Source organism: Pseudopodoces humilis, chromosome 10, assembly GCF_049639895.1.
Source record: "Pseudopodoces humilis isolate 2021_Gansu_Grassland_sample_001 chromosome 10, ASM4963989v1, whole genome shotgun sequence".
NCBI classification, from domain to species: Eukaryota; Metazoa; Chordata; class Aves; order Passeriformes; family Paridae; genus Pseudopodoces; species Pseudopodoces humilis.
The window spans coordinates 9,827,295-9,843,231 of NC_142209.1; the positions used below are offsets into that span (position 1 = coordinate 9,827,295).

Consider the following 15,937-nt stretch of genomic DNA (forward strand, 5'->3'; position numbering starts at 1 on the left):
GAATTTGTCACATTTTAAGATGGCCTGTAGTGTGTGTGAAACAAACTGAATGGCTTAGTGGCATGGTGACTGAGGGAGGGAGATAGAGAGCCTGATGTACAAGGTAAATAAATCAGTGGGATCAGTTTGGTTTCCTAACTGTTTCAAATTCAAAGATGACTATTGTGGGTTTAGATTATAGAAATCTTCCAGACTATTTTAGATTTACAGCAGTAGTTTCTTGACAAGCCACTGAGGAAGATGTAATGCCTGCCACATGCTTATCTTTGAAGATATCTCTCTAACCCTTTTGGACAGCCCCAAAGAGAAAAATCATGTCACAATGTGAAGAAGGGCAGGAGATGGGTGATCAGAAGATGACCAACAGCATCACTGTAAGCAGACCAGCCTTCTAGGTAAAGATTTGTGGTTTATGCTTATAAACACCTTGCTCAAAGGCATTTTGTGCTTCTGTACAAAAATGACTACGATCAGCTGTGGGACTGCATGTCTATCCAAAACATAATCATAGCTGGGATGTTAGAAAAACATTTGCTAAAGAGTAGTCCTGTGTTGGAAAAATGCACACAAATACTCTTGGCTATAAGCACTGTCATCTGACAGATAGTAAAACACCAGGGCTTGTAGACTGCAGCTAATAAGGTATGACAATAAATCTGGCACCCCAGGTGAGAAGCAGTCTCAGAGGAAGCAAGATACAGTGGTAGAAGCAAAGAATACAGAAGTTAATATCAGAGAAGATACCTGCTTGGGAAAAACAGAAAAGGGGACAGCAGACTCACAGAAGGCAAGCTGGTCTGCTCATTTACAACAGACTAGAAAGCAGTTAGCTCTGAAGTAGCATATTGTAGGGAGATAGCCTGAACCATGGGTTCAGTAGCTTACCCTGGCTCTAGTCCTGGCCTGCTTCAGTTCAAGTTCAGCATTAAAAAAACATTAAAGAAAAACAAAAAAGAAAAAAAAAAGAAAAAAAAAAGAAAAGCCCACCCTATGTATTAACTTCAGAATAAACAGGTTTTTGTATTTGGTACAGAGCACACAGAAAGCAATGTTCAAGAGGTAAGGGAATGCCCAGTGATCTGCAATGGAACCAGAATGTAAAGACTTCAGAAAAGGCTGTTTGTAAGCATTTTCTTATTTTTCTGTGTGGGCTCTTTTGTGTTGGCAGGCGCTACTATTGCTTTGACTCATGTTCTGTCAGGCCTTCTGCAAACATTGCACAACCATGACTTTATGGTACAGGTAAGACAGCATTTACTGCAGAGTGTTATGAAATAGAATATAATTCTGCATATAATTTGGGAAAATTACCTAGCAGGTATAGATTATCTAGTACCAAGTCATCAGCAAGTAACCAGTTTAGCTGAAGGCAGGGTGGATTTGGTGAAGGTGTTAGGGGAGATCTGGCACAGAGGATATCTCCAGGTATCTCCAGCTGGGGTGGTGTTCCTGAGTTTCAGTCTGATTGTTCAGAGAACAATGCCCTGCCTGGCCTTCAGTTCACTGCCCTTTAAAACTGTGGTTCTTCATTTGTTGAGACAGTCATATGAGTACCTGTAGAACCCAAGAAGTTTGTACGAGGAAATGAAACGGGGTGGGGGAAACAGAATTAGACTAAGAGGAGGAAAAGTCTGCCACCACTAAAGAGCTCTTCTGAATGAGAGTTCAGTAAGTGGTCCAGGGGATGCAAATATTCAATTAATTGTCATTCCTCCTTTTCATTTTCCCTTTCAAAATGAATGATGGAAGGATACAAAGAAAAGACACTGCAGGTAAAAATGTTTATTTGATGTTTTATAATGTAAAATTATCTCATTCACTGTACAATATTTGAGCACCTTACACAAAGCTCAATCCTGAGCTGTTCTTAGCATACAGCACTCATTCAAAACCAGGAGGTGGAGCAGATGTTCAGCACAAGTCTGACAAATCCCAGGGCTTATGGGTATGCTGACACTGTTTAAGGGTAGCAAATTCTAAGTGGGCATGTTAAAAGGAGGTATTAAAGAACATTAATTTCATAATAACTGAGCTCACTGTTATCCTGGATTGATTTTATGTGTAAGAAAGAAGCACTCCTGGCACCCCCAGGAGCTTCTCATAGGCTTATTGCTTGTTTTGGGCCAGCTTGTGAAGAGCGCCTCAGGGATACCAGAATATGTTCTCTGTCCTGAGCAGGTACAGCACAGATCATGCAGGCAACATATGAAGTGAAGATGTCAAATCATCATTGCCTGAGGGTTGATAGCAGCTGAGCAGTATGCTTGCACAAAGAGCTCTACTGTTTACTCTTGACCTTAAAATAATTTGATCCAATATGACACTGTAAGTAGAAATGTTTTCTTTCTTCAGGAAATAGTTCTTGGCAATTGAAAACAAGCCTAGAAAACTATGTAAAAAATAGATTCCTTAGCAAATGTTCAGTGAAATATCAAGACTTATATATTCTCTAGCACGAACAATGTTTTCACAGTAAGACTGTCAAATTAAATTTACTGGATAAAATGCATAATGCAGGTAACCCCCTTGATTTAAACAGAGTTGCCCTTGGGATAAATTTATCCTCTGTCCCTTAGTGTTTGCAAAAGCATGTGACTTCAGTTTCTGTGGAACTGCTTAATTCTGATATGCAGTGTGTTGAGTATCACTGTAACTGAGCTGAGTCATGCGAGTTGACTTCAGTGCAAGGGAAATTATGCAAAACAAAGTCTGCATTACTTTAAATCCAAATGATGTATGGAGTATGTAGAGAATTTATTAGTTAGTTAGCTAGTTATATAGTTATATAGTTATTCTATCAAGGCCTCTGAACAAAAGGAAAACACGGGTGAGTTCTTGAGAATACATTTCTTGAGAACACTAATTTATAGCACATTTTGTAAACACTTAACACAAAACAGCATTAGGTTTAGGTACCAGTGAAGAACACCATTGCCTGAATTAGCCCTCATTCTCCATGCCTCTTAAACCCTCCAAAAAACAAATACACCCCAGTTAAAATTCTTGGTGATGAATGCCAAAGTGAAACCATAATGACTTTGAAAATCTGGACTTGGAATTCGTGTTGTGTGAGGAAGGTGAATATTATCTGGCTAAACTCTTAGGGAAATGAACACAGGGTGAAATTGAGCAGCATGAAATCATATGAAGAGAGAACACAGTGAGGTTTCACTGGCATCTTTCAGTCCTGGTTCCTATGGCACACCAAGAACGTTCATTTTTGGGTGGCACAGGTGCTGTAGGTGTCAGAGTGCAGGGGAAGGGTGGCTGTTGATATCTGATGGCACATACAGAGTGGGCCAGTCTTTGAGTGCAACCTGCAACAGATTTATTTGGCTTGTGACTGTATGAATCTGCATTTTATACCCTGATTACTGCTACAGTTGCCTTCCTTTATTCTTTCCAGTCTATTTCCTCCTGGCTCAGTAGTACCTGGCAGAGATAGGTAATGGTTTGGGGAACACTCTCGGAGTAGAAAAGGGGAATCCCAAATAATATCACATGGTTGAAGAGTTAAGCTCTCCCTTCCTTTAGGGTAAATAGTGGTGAGTTTTATGGCTGTTCTGTACTTTGCTCTGGCCTTCACTGGACTAGGAAGCAGCTCCTTGGCTTCTCCACAAAGAATAGTAAGGTATTTTTTAGCTGCATTAGCATATTGTGGTGTTGTTTTGGGACAGAAGTGTCATGCATGTGTGCTTACTCCCTCCCTCTGTCACACCCTGTAAGCTGATGCCTCTGAGCAGCACAATTTACAAAACAGTTACAGAAACACCTCCTGGTGGAAAGCAAGTTAGCAGGGAATGTGGAGGCTGTGAGTGACCTTGGTGTCTCTCAGTAAGCTGTAGGAGTGTTTGGTATCTGGGCAGAGCTTTTGCACTGTCTAACATCAGTCACAGAGCACTTAGAGCAGTTTTGTCTGATGTCTTATGAGGAGACTTAAGTGGATGTCTCTGTGGATGGAGATGGGTGTGTAGAGTGTTTTGAGGATCACAGCTCCTGACTCCAATGCTGTGGTCTTATTAGCAGTGAGAGAACCAGATTCCCCCTCCCAGGTTACCCAGGGGGATGAGTGAATATTCCTAGGACTGACTCAGAAGTGGAAGAGAAAGAGAATTTGGAATGAGCATTGGTGATACCTTTGTCATCATCTCCTTAGTCATCAATTATTACTCCCATGTGGGACATCTGAATCAGGTGTAAATCAATGCAAATCAAAATCAGTGGGAACTTTCACTGCATCTTTCCACAGAATAAATCAATTTCTCTCTCTCCTTAGATCATCTGTTTCAGAAATCTAGTGTAAGAATAAGGAATCTGAATATATGGATTCCAACAGTATGTTTTCATTTCAGTGTCTCAGTAAGAGCATTTTTTTTAACTTTTGTGACTGTCAGTCAGAGCCAGTTGTGGTGTGTTTTAAGTGTTGAAGTTGAATATAGTCTGCTTGTATGCCTGTGAAATATTAGCAAGTTCTGAAACGCAACTAATTTTATTTTTCATTTGTTGTTTGCTTTTCCTTGTTTTTTTTTGTATTTTTTTTTTAGATGTAAACTGTAGTGGTTAATTTATTTGTTAGTATATGGTAGCTTCAGCATAGAAATTTCTGCCATTTTCAAGTGGCAGAGCTCGTGTTGTATGACAAACATCTCATAAACCACTTAAGTACAGAATCAGCCTATTTTATTATTATTTCAATGTAGTTTCAATATAAAATGATGCAAATTGCTTCATAATGGTATTTGAAACTTATCTGGAGCAAGGACATACTGCTTTAATTCTTTCTTCTTTGAATTCCCTTTCTGTTCTTTACATTTCGAGGGCTCTTTAAGTTTTTGTTATGAGGAAGGAGGCATGGATTCGTGATCTTTTTCCAAAGCCTTCAGATGCAAATTGAAATGAAAATTGATTATTATTTGGCACTTACATTTTTAAACTTTTATTGCAGCTGTGATACAATTGCCCTTTGAGCTGGTTTTTAATAGCACAGAATAGGAGATATTTATGATAATTTAACAAAACTGATGTATTTTCAAGACAGGTGAATCAGCCAAGGAAAGATTTGCATCTTAAACTAGGGTTTTTTTTTAGGAGGTACTGCGGCTCTTTATAGCTTACAAAAGAGAAAGACTTCCAAAGAGGTAAGTAACTTAAGCAGCTGCACAATTTTAATGTAATTTTAGAAATCCTTATTAATACAAACGGATGGTTCTGGCTTCGATTCTTTCCAGCACAGGGGAAGTATACTGCTCTAGTTACATACTGACATAATCATGTTGGCCAATTAAAAATTCAGGTTCTGTCCTGAGAAAAGATTTATTTTAACAGTCCATTGTTTAATATGCAAGTAGAATAAATTAATTCTGCCATTCCCTCCAAAGGAGGGTTTTGGGCTTAACCTTGGGAGACTGTGGTTTATGTTTGGAAAAAGACTTCATGAGTTCTAACAGAATCATAGAATGTTAAGGGTTGGAAGGGCCCTTGAAAATCATCCAGTCCCAACCTCCCTTTAGTGGGCAGGGGCATCTTCCACTAGACCAGATTGCCCAATGCCTTATCCAACCAAACACTGCCAGTGTTTGGACATCCACAACCTCCCTGGACAATCTGTACCAGTCATCACCCTCACAATAAATAATTTCATCCTAATATCTAACCTATATTTTCCTTCTTTCAGCTTGTACCTGTTACTCCTTGTCCTGTCACTGCAGCTCTTGATGAAGAGTCCTTTGGCTTCCCTCTAGGCCCCTTCAGATGAGGTCTCCACACAACCTTCTCCAGGCTGAACAGCCCCAACTTTCCCAGCCTATTTTCATAGGAAGGTGCTCCAATCCTCTTCTCAACTTTGTGACCCTCCTCTGGACTTGCTCCAACATTTCTGTGTCCTACTTACATTAATTCGTAACTTTGGTCGTTAATGTTAACAGCTGATGATTTATGGTTAGCAATATACCTAGAATGGTGGGATCACTGGAGTGTGTGATGTTCTCATTAAATTATAGGGTATGTTGAGATCTTTCAGTGCTGTGGAAGCTCTTTAAATATCACACAGCCAGAAAAGATCCACTCTGCAGGAATTTGTCTTGGGGTTGCAGCTTGAGGAGTTGAGTGGCAGTTGTATAAAACTACTGGGGAAGGTCAGGTGGGAATGGAGCCTGGTTCTCTTTGAGAACCTTTACAAGACATTCTTCACAGGATGTCATGCACTCTACTCATCAGATGGCACATGTCAGCCGTGCTGGTATCCTGCTTTTGTCTAGGATAAAAGTGACTAAGATGTCGGTGCTGCAGATAATATATGGCTATAGTCCAAATTAAATTTGTGTCAACTCCAGGATGGTGAAATTATTTTATATCAAAATTGGAGTCTCTGGAGTGTCAGAGCAATATAACTGGATCAGTTTTGTTTTGAACACATTTACAATATAATAATTATTACAGCTACTTTTTATGGAGACATACTACTTAATGACAGCTAACATTTTGGCTTGTGTTGTAAGACTTGACTCAAAATTGTAGAAAATGTGTTTAATCTTATAAGGAGTTGGATTCAGTCATGTCATTTGTGAATTGTTATGTGAATTTGTGCAACTTTTTCCTGTGTGATGCTTAGGAAGTCTCTGAAGGACTTATGAATAGGCAGACAAAAATATTCTCTTTGCTTCTTTATCTGTCTTACAACAGGGTTCTGCTAGTTCTTTTAGAACCTTGGAGATCTTCAATAAGAGAAGCAATCAAACACTTCTTTCCCTTGTAGTCTACTATATAAGGGACATTTGTTACCAAGTTGTTGAGAACTGACTCAGTGCATGCAGCGAGGGAAAATGTTTTTGCTGTATCTTTTATCAAATTCCTGAAAGTTCCAACAATCCTGCACTATCATAGTAAAGAATTGTATTGAGTTCTCCAATTATAAACAATACAGAAAACATAATTAGACTGCCTCTATATATTGTGTATTACTGTCATACCCAGAAAGACATCCTTGTAGAAAGATGCAGAAATATAACCCACAGAACCATGAAATAGTTAGGGGTAGAAGGGACCTCTAGAGATCATCTAATTCAACTTATTTTTAAAGGGTTTTCATTTAATCATCACTTAATGATGATGACTTCACCTGAGGATACATTTTTATGAAGGCCTTGTTGACAGAACAAGTATTTTGGTGAGTCGTGCTTAGGGTTTCTCTTTCTCTCAACAGAAATCTCAAGAAACATACATAACATATATGGGAATCAGTGAATGTATCCAGAAAAGTGCATATCGAGGGAAAAAAATGACTGTGCCAAATCCAGTCCTATGTAAAGTGAAGTCTTGTGTAGCTCCTAAGTGCAAAGAAAAAAAATAGCTGAAAATAATCTACTTTAGTTGAATTAAGGAAGCTAAGTATTACTGCAGGAACCTAAGAAAAACCCCTTTGACTTCCTGGAAACTGAAAGAAGTTTTTTGAAGAAGTAATTGTCTCTGACATCACTACAGTGCATTGCGAGTTTGTGAGTGGTTAGTTAGGGTAACAGAGGAAGCAACTCCTTCTCAGATAAGCAGGCAGTGCAATGTATGTGCCTAGTTAGTCTCCTTCTGGGTTCAAATTTTGTGAAGAAGTTGTTTTTCAGACAGATAACATTTATTTTGCTTTCCAGAGAGGGACACATGCTGTTTCTTAAAGATACACCTGATTTCCAAAAATAACCATGTTTTTGTGGCTTAAACTCTTAGCATTTGGTGTTGCATTTCTGGGACAGGATGCTTTTCTCAAAGGTAGGTCGCAGCTGCTATTTCTTTCTCTCATTTTGATCCCTAAATATCCTCTGTAGATGTAAAACCAATGAAAAGCTTTGCAAAGTGGAGAAATACCATTGTGGTTCAGAAATTAGAATACAATTGTATGCAATGGTGTAAGAACCTAGGTACTTGGCTAAAATGTTTTCCACGTAGAGTGAGAGTTATACGAATCATTTAAAAAAACCAACCACATTTGTAGCTGAATTTGAAAAAGAATATATTTAGGCGTCTTATGTGAACATGTTCCATGTAGTTTTTATGTTCAGCTTCATCTCATGATAGTTTTCGGTGTTCAAGTCCTTCAAGAAAAAAAATCTTGTCAATGTTAGCCACTCCATGATCACAGAATCTGCTTAGAGTTCCTCAAGTTTTGATTTTTTTACTCCAGGGGGTTAGTATTAAATTGTAAAAGTTAGAAGTACGTGAAAGTAAATTAATCTCTACTATTGGTAAATTATTTATTTTGTAAAATAGAAATTATTTATTTATTTTGTAAAAACTGCTCCTTAAATAGTCTTTGGAATATTTAATTACCCCACTGAAGGTGAATTTGTTGCTTGACTTTTTGAGAGAAAGATAGAGCCCAAGAGGATGATCTTGCAAAACATGTTAGATGTTACAGACAAAGAAAGTAGGAAGAAAAGCAATTAGTCTTGAGGTTATACTTAATATAAAGTCACAAAAATATCCCTGTTCAAGAAAATATTTTCTGCTGCAGAAAATGCAACATTTTATGTATATGTATCTTCTATCAGTTTAGCTAGTAATGTAATTTGGGATAGTTGATGGCAGACAAAGCGGCTTGAAATATTTTTTCTGAAATGGTAGTGAGTTACATGGAGACTGAAATCTCTTTTCATTTACATTGAATTTATTCATGCTTCTACCCTCGTGTCACTATAGTAACTCCAGGTCTATACTGATGTAAGCAACAAAATTATCTGCCTTTAGTTGATAACCAGCTAAGAAGAGCATTTGAAGCCTGAGCATTATCTCTCTTGTCCCTCAAATTCTCTGAACAGAGACAGCACTGCATAAATCTGGTTGATAGCTGCTGGAGATTATAAGAAAACAAGTGAATGCTGCACTGTAGTGGAAAAGAACAAAATCTCTTACTTTTCCTGTCCATTTTTTTTTTTATCTGCTGTCCTACTTTCCACTTTGTAAATCTTTCTGAGACTTCCCACTGCTACCTTTTCTCTGGAAAAGGCCGGTTAGTGTCTGCTCTCTCAGCCACCTCCACAGTCAACATGTTAGCTGACAGAGAGGGCTGGGAGATGGATAAATAGGTAGTAGCAATTTATTTCAAGTAATAGTTATTTTTCTCTGTTCACACACAGTAGTCTGACTTGAGCCAGTTCCTCTCTGCATTTACTAAACCTAAAAGCATCAAGGAAATATTTTAACTCCTCTCTACTACACTTAAATCAATTAAATCTCATGCTTTAGTATCAAGTATGCAACATCATGAGCCTTGTTTTTAAGATTGTAGTTTGGCACAGAGATTGCTTCTCTCGGAGAAGTATTATGGTGGCATGGGTGGCAGAACCATTATACTTCATAATTGCTCTGCCTTGTGGCCAAGGGACACTGGGCAGTCTCCTGGGGAGGGGTTTGTTAATGGAGGAGCAGCATTTCAAAAGGGTGGTGTAAGCTTTGGTTTTATGGCAATCACTCTTCAGACACTTGATTGTAAGTGTTGGGTTTTGTTATTACTAAAATTATTTTACCACAGCCTATTGTACCCAGTGATTTTGAAAATTTAGGAGGAGAAATTTTAAGGTTGTCTTACTTCCTCCACAAGCTCAGACATTCTATAGAACATCACTTATTTCCTGTAATCACCAAGCCACTTTTAAGTACATCAAACTACATTAAACCAAATAAAATAGAGGAAGTTAGAGCCTCTGCAAAGGCCTTTTCACTGTGTAAGTCCCTCAAATAAAAAGTATGTATCCAACTATTTTTTCTGATAAGAAAGAGATCTGTAGTGGTAATCAAGCATCCCAAAAAACCAACCAATGCCCCAAAGCTCTCTCCTAAAAACCCCTAAAAACCCCTAACCAAGCCCAAAGAAGGCAGAATAGAACCTTTGCTTCCCTTTAGAAAAAAAGAAATGCTTGCAGAACAAGCATTGTTTCCATTAGATCATTATTTCAAGTTCCCCCCTTCCTCCACAAAAGTATTAGTGATTTGACAGCTTTCAAAAGCTTTCACCCACTTCTGAGCCATTTCCTTTATTTCAGGAAACTAAATAATTACTTGATAGTTTTGGGTGTGACTTTTTTTTTTCCCCAAAAGTATCCAGCTTCTGCAGGCACACTGTTCTGGTTTTGTCTGGGATAGTGTTAATTTTGGATGTAGCAGTCAGTATGGGACTATGTGTTGGGTTTGTGCTGAAAACCGTGCTGATAGTAGAGGGATTTCTTCTTTATCCCATACTGTTTATGTCCCACACTGTCCAATACAACATTAACCACCACCTGACTTCCTATCCTTTGGTATAATACACAGATATTATTCCCTCAGTCTATCAACCACTTCAAAATGTTCATAAAATATCCACATCATGTCCATTGAGTCCATTTAGTCCATGATTTTGGGTTCCATGTTGTGGTGGTACTCAGGACAGGAGAGCTGGTTTGTTTCATGGTTATTGGGCACCCAAGCCAGCTAGCTCAGTTGGGGTTCCTGATGCACTTGCTCTGTTTCTTGTAAGGCTTCTCCTTCATAGGTTACTTTGGTTCTTGTTATCGTATTTCCTATAATATGCAACTCAAATAATGGGTTATAACAATTTAAATTTCTATTACAGCCTCTTACTCCCTATCATTGCAATGAACTCCTTGCAATGAAGGAGTTTAACATTGCAATGGACTCTTCCCCTTGCCTTTACTCCAGCTTGGATTTACCCACAGACTGCATGCAGTCCCTTAGGGCTGTACCTGTTCCAAGTGGAGCCTTGTCTATGAGCCAGTCTTTTCAGGGGACGCCTGTTTGCCTTATCCACATGCATGGATTTATGCACAGCCACAGGGGCTCTGAGGGGCGGCTGTTCCAGCACGGCCCTGTCCATGGGCCTCAGTGCCCTCAGGGACAGATCTGCTGCCGCACGGCCTCACCCACAGCCACTGTCCCCTCAGGAAGCAAACCCGCCCAACAGGGCCTCGCCCCGGCTGCAGTCCCTGCAGGGTGCTCCTGCTCCGCTGGGGGTTTATCCATGGCCACGCACTTCCAGGTGCTCCAGCACGGCCCCATGAGCAGCCCCCGGTGCTTCAAGCTGTACCTGCTGCAGCACGGGCCTGTCCTTGGGCCCCGAGCCTTCAGGGCTGCCCCTGCTGTGGCACTGACAGCCCCGGCCACGGGCACTTCCAGACGTGCCTGCTTTGGCATGGACTTATTCATGGTCAGAGAAGTTTCAGGATATTCTGCTCCCACATGGACACATCCACAGGTCCCAGTCTCTCTGAAGCTCACAATGGAGTTCCAGCATGTCCAGTAGAGCAGCACAGAAACAGCAGTGATGCCCTGGCCATCTGCCAGTCCCTGTGCATCACCACTGCTGTCCTCAAAATGTCCCCAAGCTCAGCGGAGGGAGGGGATCAGCAGCACAACAGCAGGGAAAGCAAAAATCAGGCACAGATGAGCACTACACTAATGTACTGTAAAGCATCAAGGCCAGGGCCAGCACAGGAGTCTGCCCAAAGCAGCCAAGCAGCAATAAAGGCTATAAATTCCATCTAACACATTCCAATCAAAGCTGTTATCTTCAACCTTCTGCACCCCATGGTGGGCATCAAAAGGGAACTATTGTGGTTTAACCCCAGCTAGTAACTCAGCGCTACACAGCTGCATGTTCACTGCATCCCAGTGGGACTGGGGAGAGAATTGGAAGGTAAAAGTGAGAAAAATCATGAGCTGAGATAAAGACAGTTTAATAGGTGAAGAAAACCAAGGAATTAATTCATTGCTTCCCCTGGGCTGGCAGGTGTTTAGCCATCCCCAGGAAAGCATCCCCATCACAGTTAATGGTTACTTGGGAACAAAAATGCCTTTTCCTCCTTCTTTCAGCTCCCTATACTGAGCATGATGCCATATGGAATATCTTTTTGGGCAATTGGATGACCTGTCCCAACTGTGTATACTCTCAGCTTGTGCATTCACCATCTCGTCCCTTAGTGGGGTGCTATGAGAAGCAGGAAAAGCCTTGACTGTGTAAGCACTGCTTAGCAGTAACAAAAACATCTCTGGATTATGAATCTTGTTTTTCATCAGAAATCCAAATTGCCCCATGATAGATAATATGAAGAAAATTAACTTGACCCCAGCCAAAACCATCACACACGTGAAATTCTGGTTATCCAGTGTCCGTGCCCAATAGCTGTGCAAGTTTCCAGCTGGAAGTGTTAAATTTTCAGATAGCTGATCCTATGGCTCTGATTTTCCATGAAAATCTCTTTCACAGGTCAGTCTATACCTGGAATATATACTATGGAAAGAGTCTGGCCAACCTAATTTTTTTAGCAATGAAACTTAGTAATATTAGTTCATTTTATGTGTTGGATAATGTATAAGGGGAATTGCTTTGGCAGGAGAATGTATATTAAGGTAGAAAAAACTGAAGAGCATCACCACTGATGTCCTCTTACAGATGCCCCACTGCAGGCTCTCTTTAGGACTGTTCTTTTTTGTTGTAGTGGTTCACTCGAGGGTTTCTGAAATGCATACCTCAGAGTCCTGCACTCAGGGACCTCTTAATAATTTACAACAAATTGCCTGCTTTACATGTTGTGCATCACCTCAGTACTTTACTCCCAGTGAATTGAGGCAGGGAGTTGGTGTGCGCACAGGTGGCTGACAGCTCTGCTCGCTCCGTGGGCTGGCCAGACACAAGCAACTGCTAAACTGGAAGCAGTTTAGTTTCATTATGGTGTCATACCTAAGCTGTGAGCAGGACACAAGTTGGTTGGAGCTCAGCAGCAGTTTGGCTGAACAACTTGGATTCTGGACTGAAATTAGATACAGATTTGGACTAAATATGTAATTTTTTTACTCATTCACCTAGACCTGTTCAAACATAACAAGCAGATGGCTGGCTTGTTGTTGTGCTATGGGTATATCTGTTGATGCAGACAGCACAAGAGACATTGGTTCTGGACTAATGGGTCTTTCTTACATAGCAGGGAAAAGACAGGTTCTAGTAATTTTTATTCATTTACATCAGTATATTGATATACTAAGAATATTTTACCAGTGTAGAGCTAGAGCCAAAAAAATCTACCATGCAGAGACCAGTTCTAAAGAAAGTCCAGCTCTTTGTAGCTTAGTGTTTGGAACCACTTCCTTCAGTTTTAATTTGGCAAACTTATATTTGTATATCAAGGTTCTGAAGAAAAAATCAACAGCAAGCATGTTAAAAACACTGCTTATATAATGAAAAAAGGCAGAAGGAATGGGAGGAGGAAACAGGATGAGGTGACTTTTCAAAATGTGCTGAGTGTCAGGAATCAAGCTCTATTTTTCTGAGTCCCATGACTTATCTTCAGAACTGCCAGCTAGTAGGGTAGTGTGTGCATGCATTAAACAAGCAGCAGTCTCCATGCCGAAGATGGGAATACATTGTATATATTCTGTTTTCCTTTGCTGTGCAGCTGCATTGTGATATTTACTGTATCCTGCTGGGAACTAGGAAAGAACAGCAAGCCACGTTCTTGCATTCTCAATCTACTTTAAGAGTTAATACTCATAAGTATAAATGTGGTCCACCAGGAAGGCAGAAGAGATTTGCTCACATTGAAGTCTGTTGTCATGGCTTGACATTTTGTATGCAGTCAATTACCTGGTGTGGTTAGCTCAAGTGCCTCTGAAGTGTCTGTGTCCCCCTGTGCAGGGCAGACTTACCCTGAGTCGTTCCCCCTTTTTGGGAGGATGCCCCTCCTCTGCTGACAGCCCCAGGATGAGAACCAAAGTGGGGAGCACAGCGTGGGTGGCTGCAGAGATGGAGCCCGAGACAGCGGAGGAATGAGAAGTGCCGCAGGAAGGTGTGAAGTGTGGGGCAAGGCTTGCTAGCAAGGGTTCAGCTCTGTGGCTGTGAGTTCCTCTGAGCCCCAGCAGAGCATGTGTGTTACAGGAATGCAGTGGCTTAGGCAGGGCTGGCCCGGGTGTTTGTGCCTGCTCAGAGCAGATGCGCTCACCAAGCTGGCTGCTGGCACTGTGACTGGCAGCTGTGTCTGCAAGACAGTGGTTGTCCCTGACTGCTGCTTTCTGTATCATCCTGAGATACCCAGAGTTCACAATGATTTATCTTAAACTGTATATAACCAGAAATCAAGCAGTTTTTTCTTTCAGACAAACTTACGAAGTGCATCCAGTATATTTTGGAGGAAGTAGCTTACTTTCTTTAAAGCTCAGTTTAGGCCCTGAAGCACTTCTGTGCCAAAAAAAAAAAAAAAAAAAGAAAAAAGAATGGTGAGAAGTTTTAAAGAGTGGTAAAACTCTGACTTCCTCCTGTAAATATCGAGATTAAAATAACAGATACAGTTACGAAAGTTGTTTATTTCCCTACAACTCGACCGTTCTTTTAGCCTGCATGTCCTAATGTATTTCCAGGCTATCCATGCACTTGCAAACAGGTCTTTTTCACTGGTGTTTTAGTAACTGTTTCAGCATTTTATCTATTTCCAGGCTTTTTTCCCTTTCAAGTAAAGCAGTTTGGGGTCTTCAATACCAGGATTTTAGAAACTAGCTGTGAGCACTTCAGTGCTAGCTTATATTATCCATAGTGTTGTATAGCTAACAGGATCCACTTCTTTTCTTTTATACCACTACTTTGCAGTACTGTTCTTGCAGTTATCCCCTCTGTGTCAGTGCCTTCTCGGCTGGCCTGCTTGCTTAGGTTTCTATTCTTTAGTTTCAAAGACTTCTCTTACGATCTGTCTGTTCTTCATTCATAATCCCACTGCCTTGCAAAGAGCTCTAGAGGTACCTTTTGTAGGGCATGAATGACTCTTTTGTTGTTTCAAAAATGTGGAATCCATGGAGGAATATTTTTAATTGCCTTTTGAAATAGATTCTTTTCCTGACAGTAAGAGAAATAATCAAAATAGCTGTCTAATAGAAAAATGAAGCCATACAATGAAGCTTTTTGTAAAACATATAAAGAAATAGTAGTTCATTAACTGAAGCATATGTCCTATATGGGTTGAAAGATTTTTATGCTCAGAGAAATATATAATACAGAACCTCAGCTGAGATGTTACAAAAATATAGGGCTTGTGTCACCTTTCCAGGTAATCATATACACTGCAAAACTGTGAATTTAATATTTAGGATAGTATTAAGGCCTAAACAGTTGTTTCTGGAGGCTTGTAAGATTTATGTAGGGGAAAAATAGGGTAAGATAAATGGCAAAGCAGAGTCAGGCTTCTAGAATAAGATCTAAGAGACAGAAGTCAGCTTCAGTCTAGGCTGTCTCAGATACTCCTGGTGTGAAGTGTTGCTTTCATTTCTCCAGACCTCAGTTTCATCATCTGTCAAGTCGAAGATAGTAACACTTAGCTTGTGGAAAAATGTGGACTCGTAATTCCTTAAATATTTGCAGGTATGCCTGTGTCTTGCAACATGTAAACTACCACCAATTAATGTGATGAAACTGGCTGTGTGTTAGAGTATTTTGGGTAGTGTATCTGAGCAAAGAAAGCAAAAGTAGGGAGCAAATGACTTGTGCATATATTTCTATCTTTTTCTCACTCCTAAAGCATATTGTCAATGGGGAGCTGATACTTTTGTGCTGAGTAAGAAAAACTCATACTGTGTTTAAACTCGGCAAATCTGAAATTCTGTAAAACACGATCACATCAAGTCTCTATTTTACGCATTACTGGGTGAAATATGGGTGAAATATCTGAAGCTGGTCAGTGAGTTCTTGAGACACCAGAACAGGACCACCAGCCTTTTACTTCCTGTGTCTGTGGATGAGCTGAGATGTGCTAAACAGATCACAGCTGCAAAAGGTTTCATGTTATAAAGAATTCTCCACACTTAAGGGTAAATACAATGGGAAGCCTGCCAAGTAAATTAGGTGTTTAGGAGTCTCAGTGGTAGCAGTTATAAATCTAAACAACTGTTCTAGAGAAGTGCAGGCCAAGCTGACTTT

At 40.2% G+C, this 15,937-nt stretch overlaps 1 protein-coding gene across 4 annotated transcripts in view; it reads left to right on the forward strand.

Moving 5' to 3' along the window:
• Nucleotides 1-7,485: 7,485 nt before the first annotated feature.
• Nucleotides 7,486-15,937, forward strand: part of PTPRC (protein tyrosine phosphatase receptor type C) — a 66,587-nt gene continuing 58,135 nt past the window's right edge. For 2 of the 4 annotated variants that reach the window (XM_014250863.2, XM_014250864.2), the window contains exon 1: nt 7,514-7,758. In XM_014250863.2, coding sequence (XP_014106338.1) covers nt 7,692-7,758 — 67 coding nt within the window. In that variant the 5' untranslated portion in view covers nt 7,514-7,691. Of the gene's footprint in view, nt 7,759-15,937 lie in introns of all 4 variants that reach the window. The other 2 variants (XM_014250859.2, XM_014250858.2) reach the window with 2 other exon arrangements.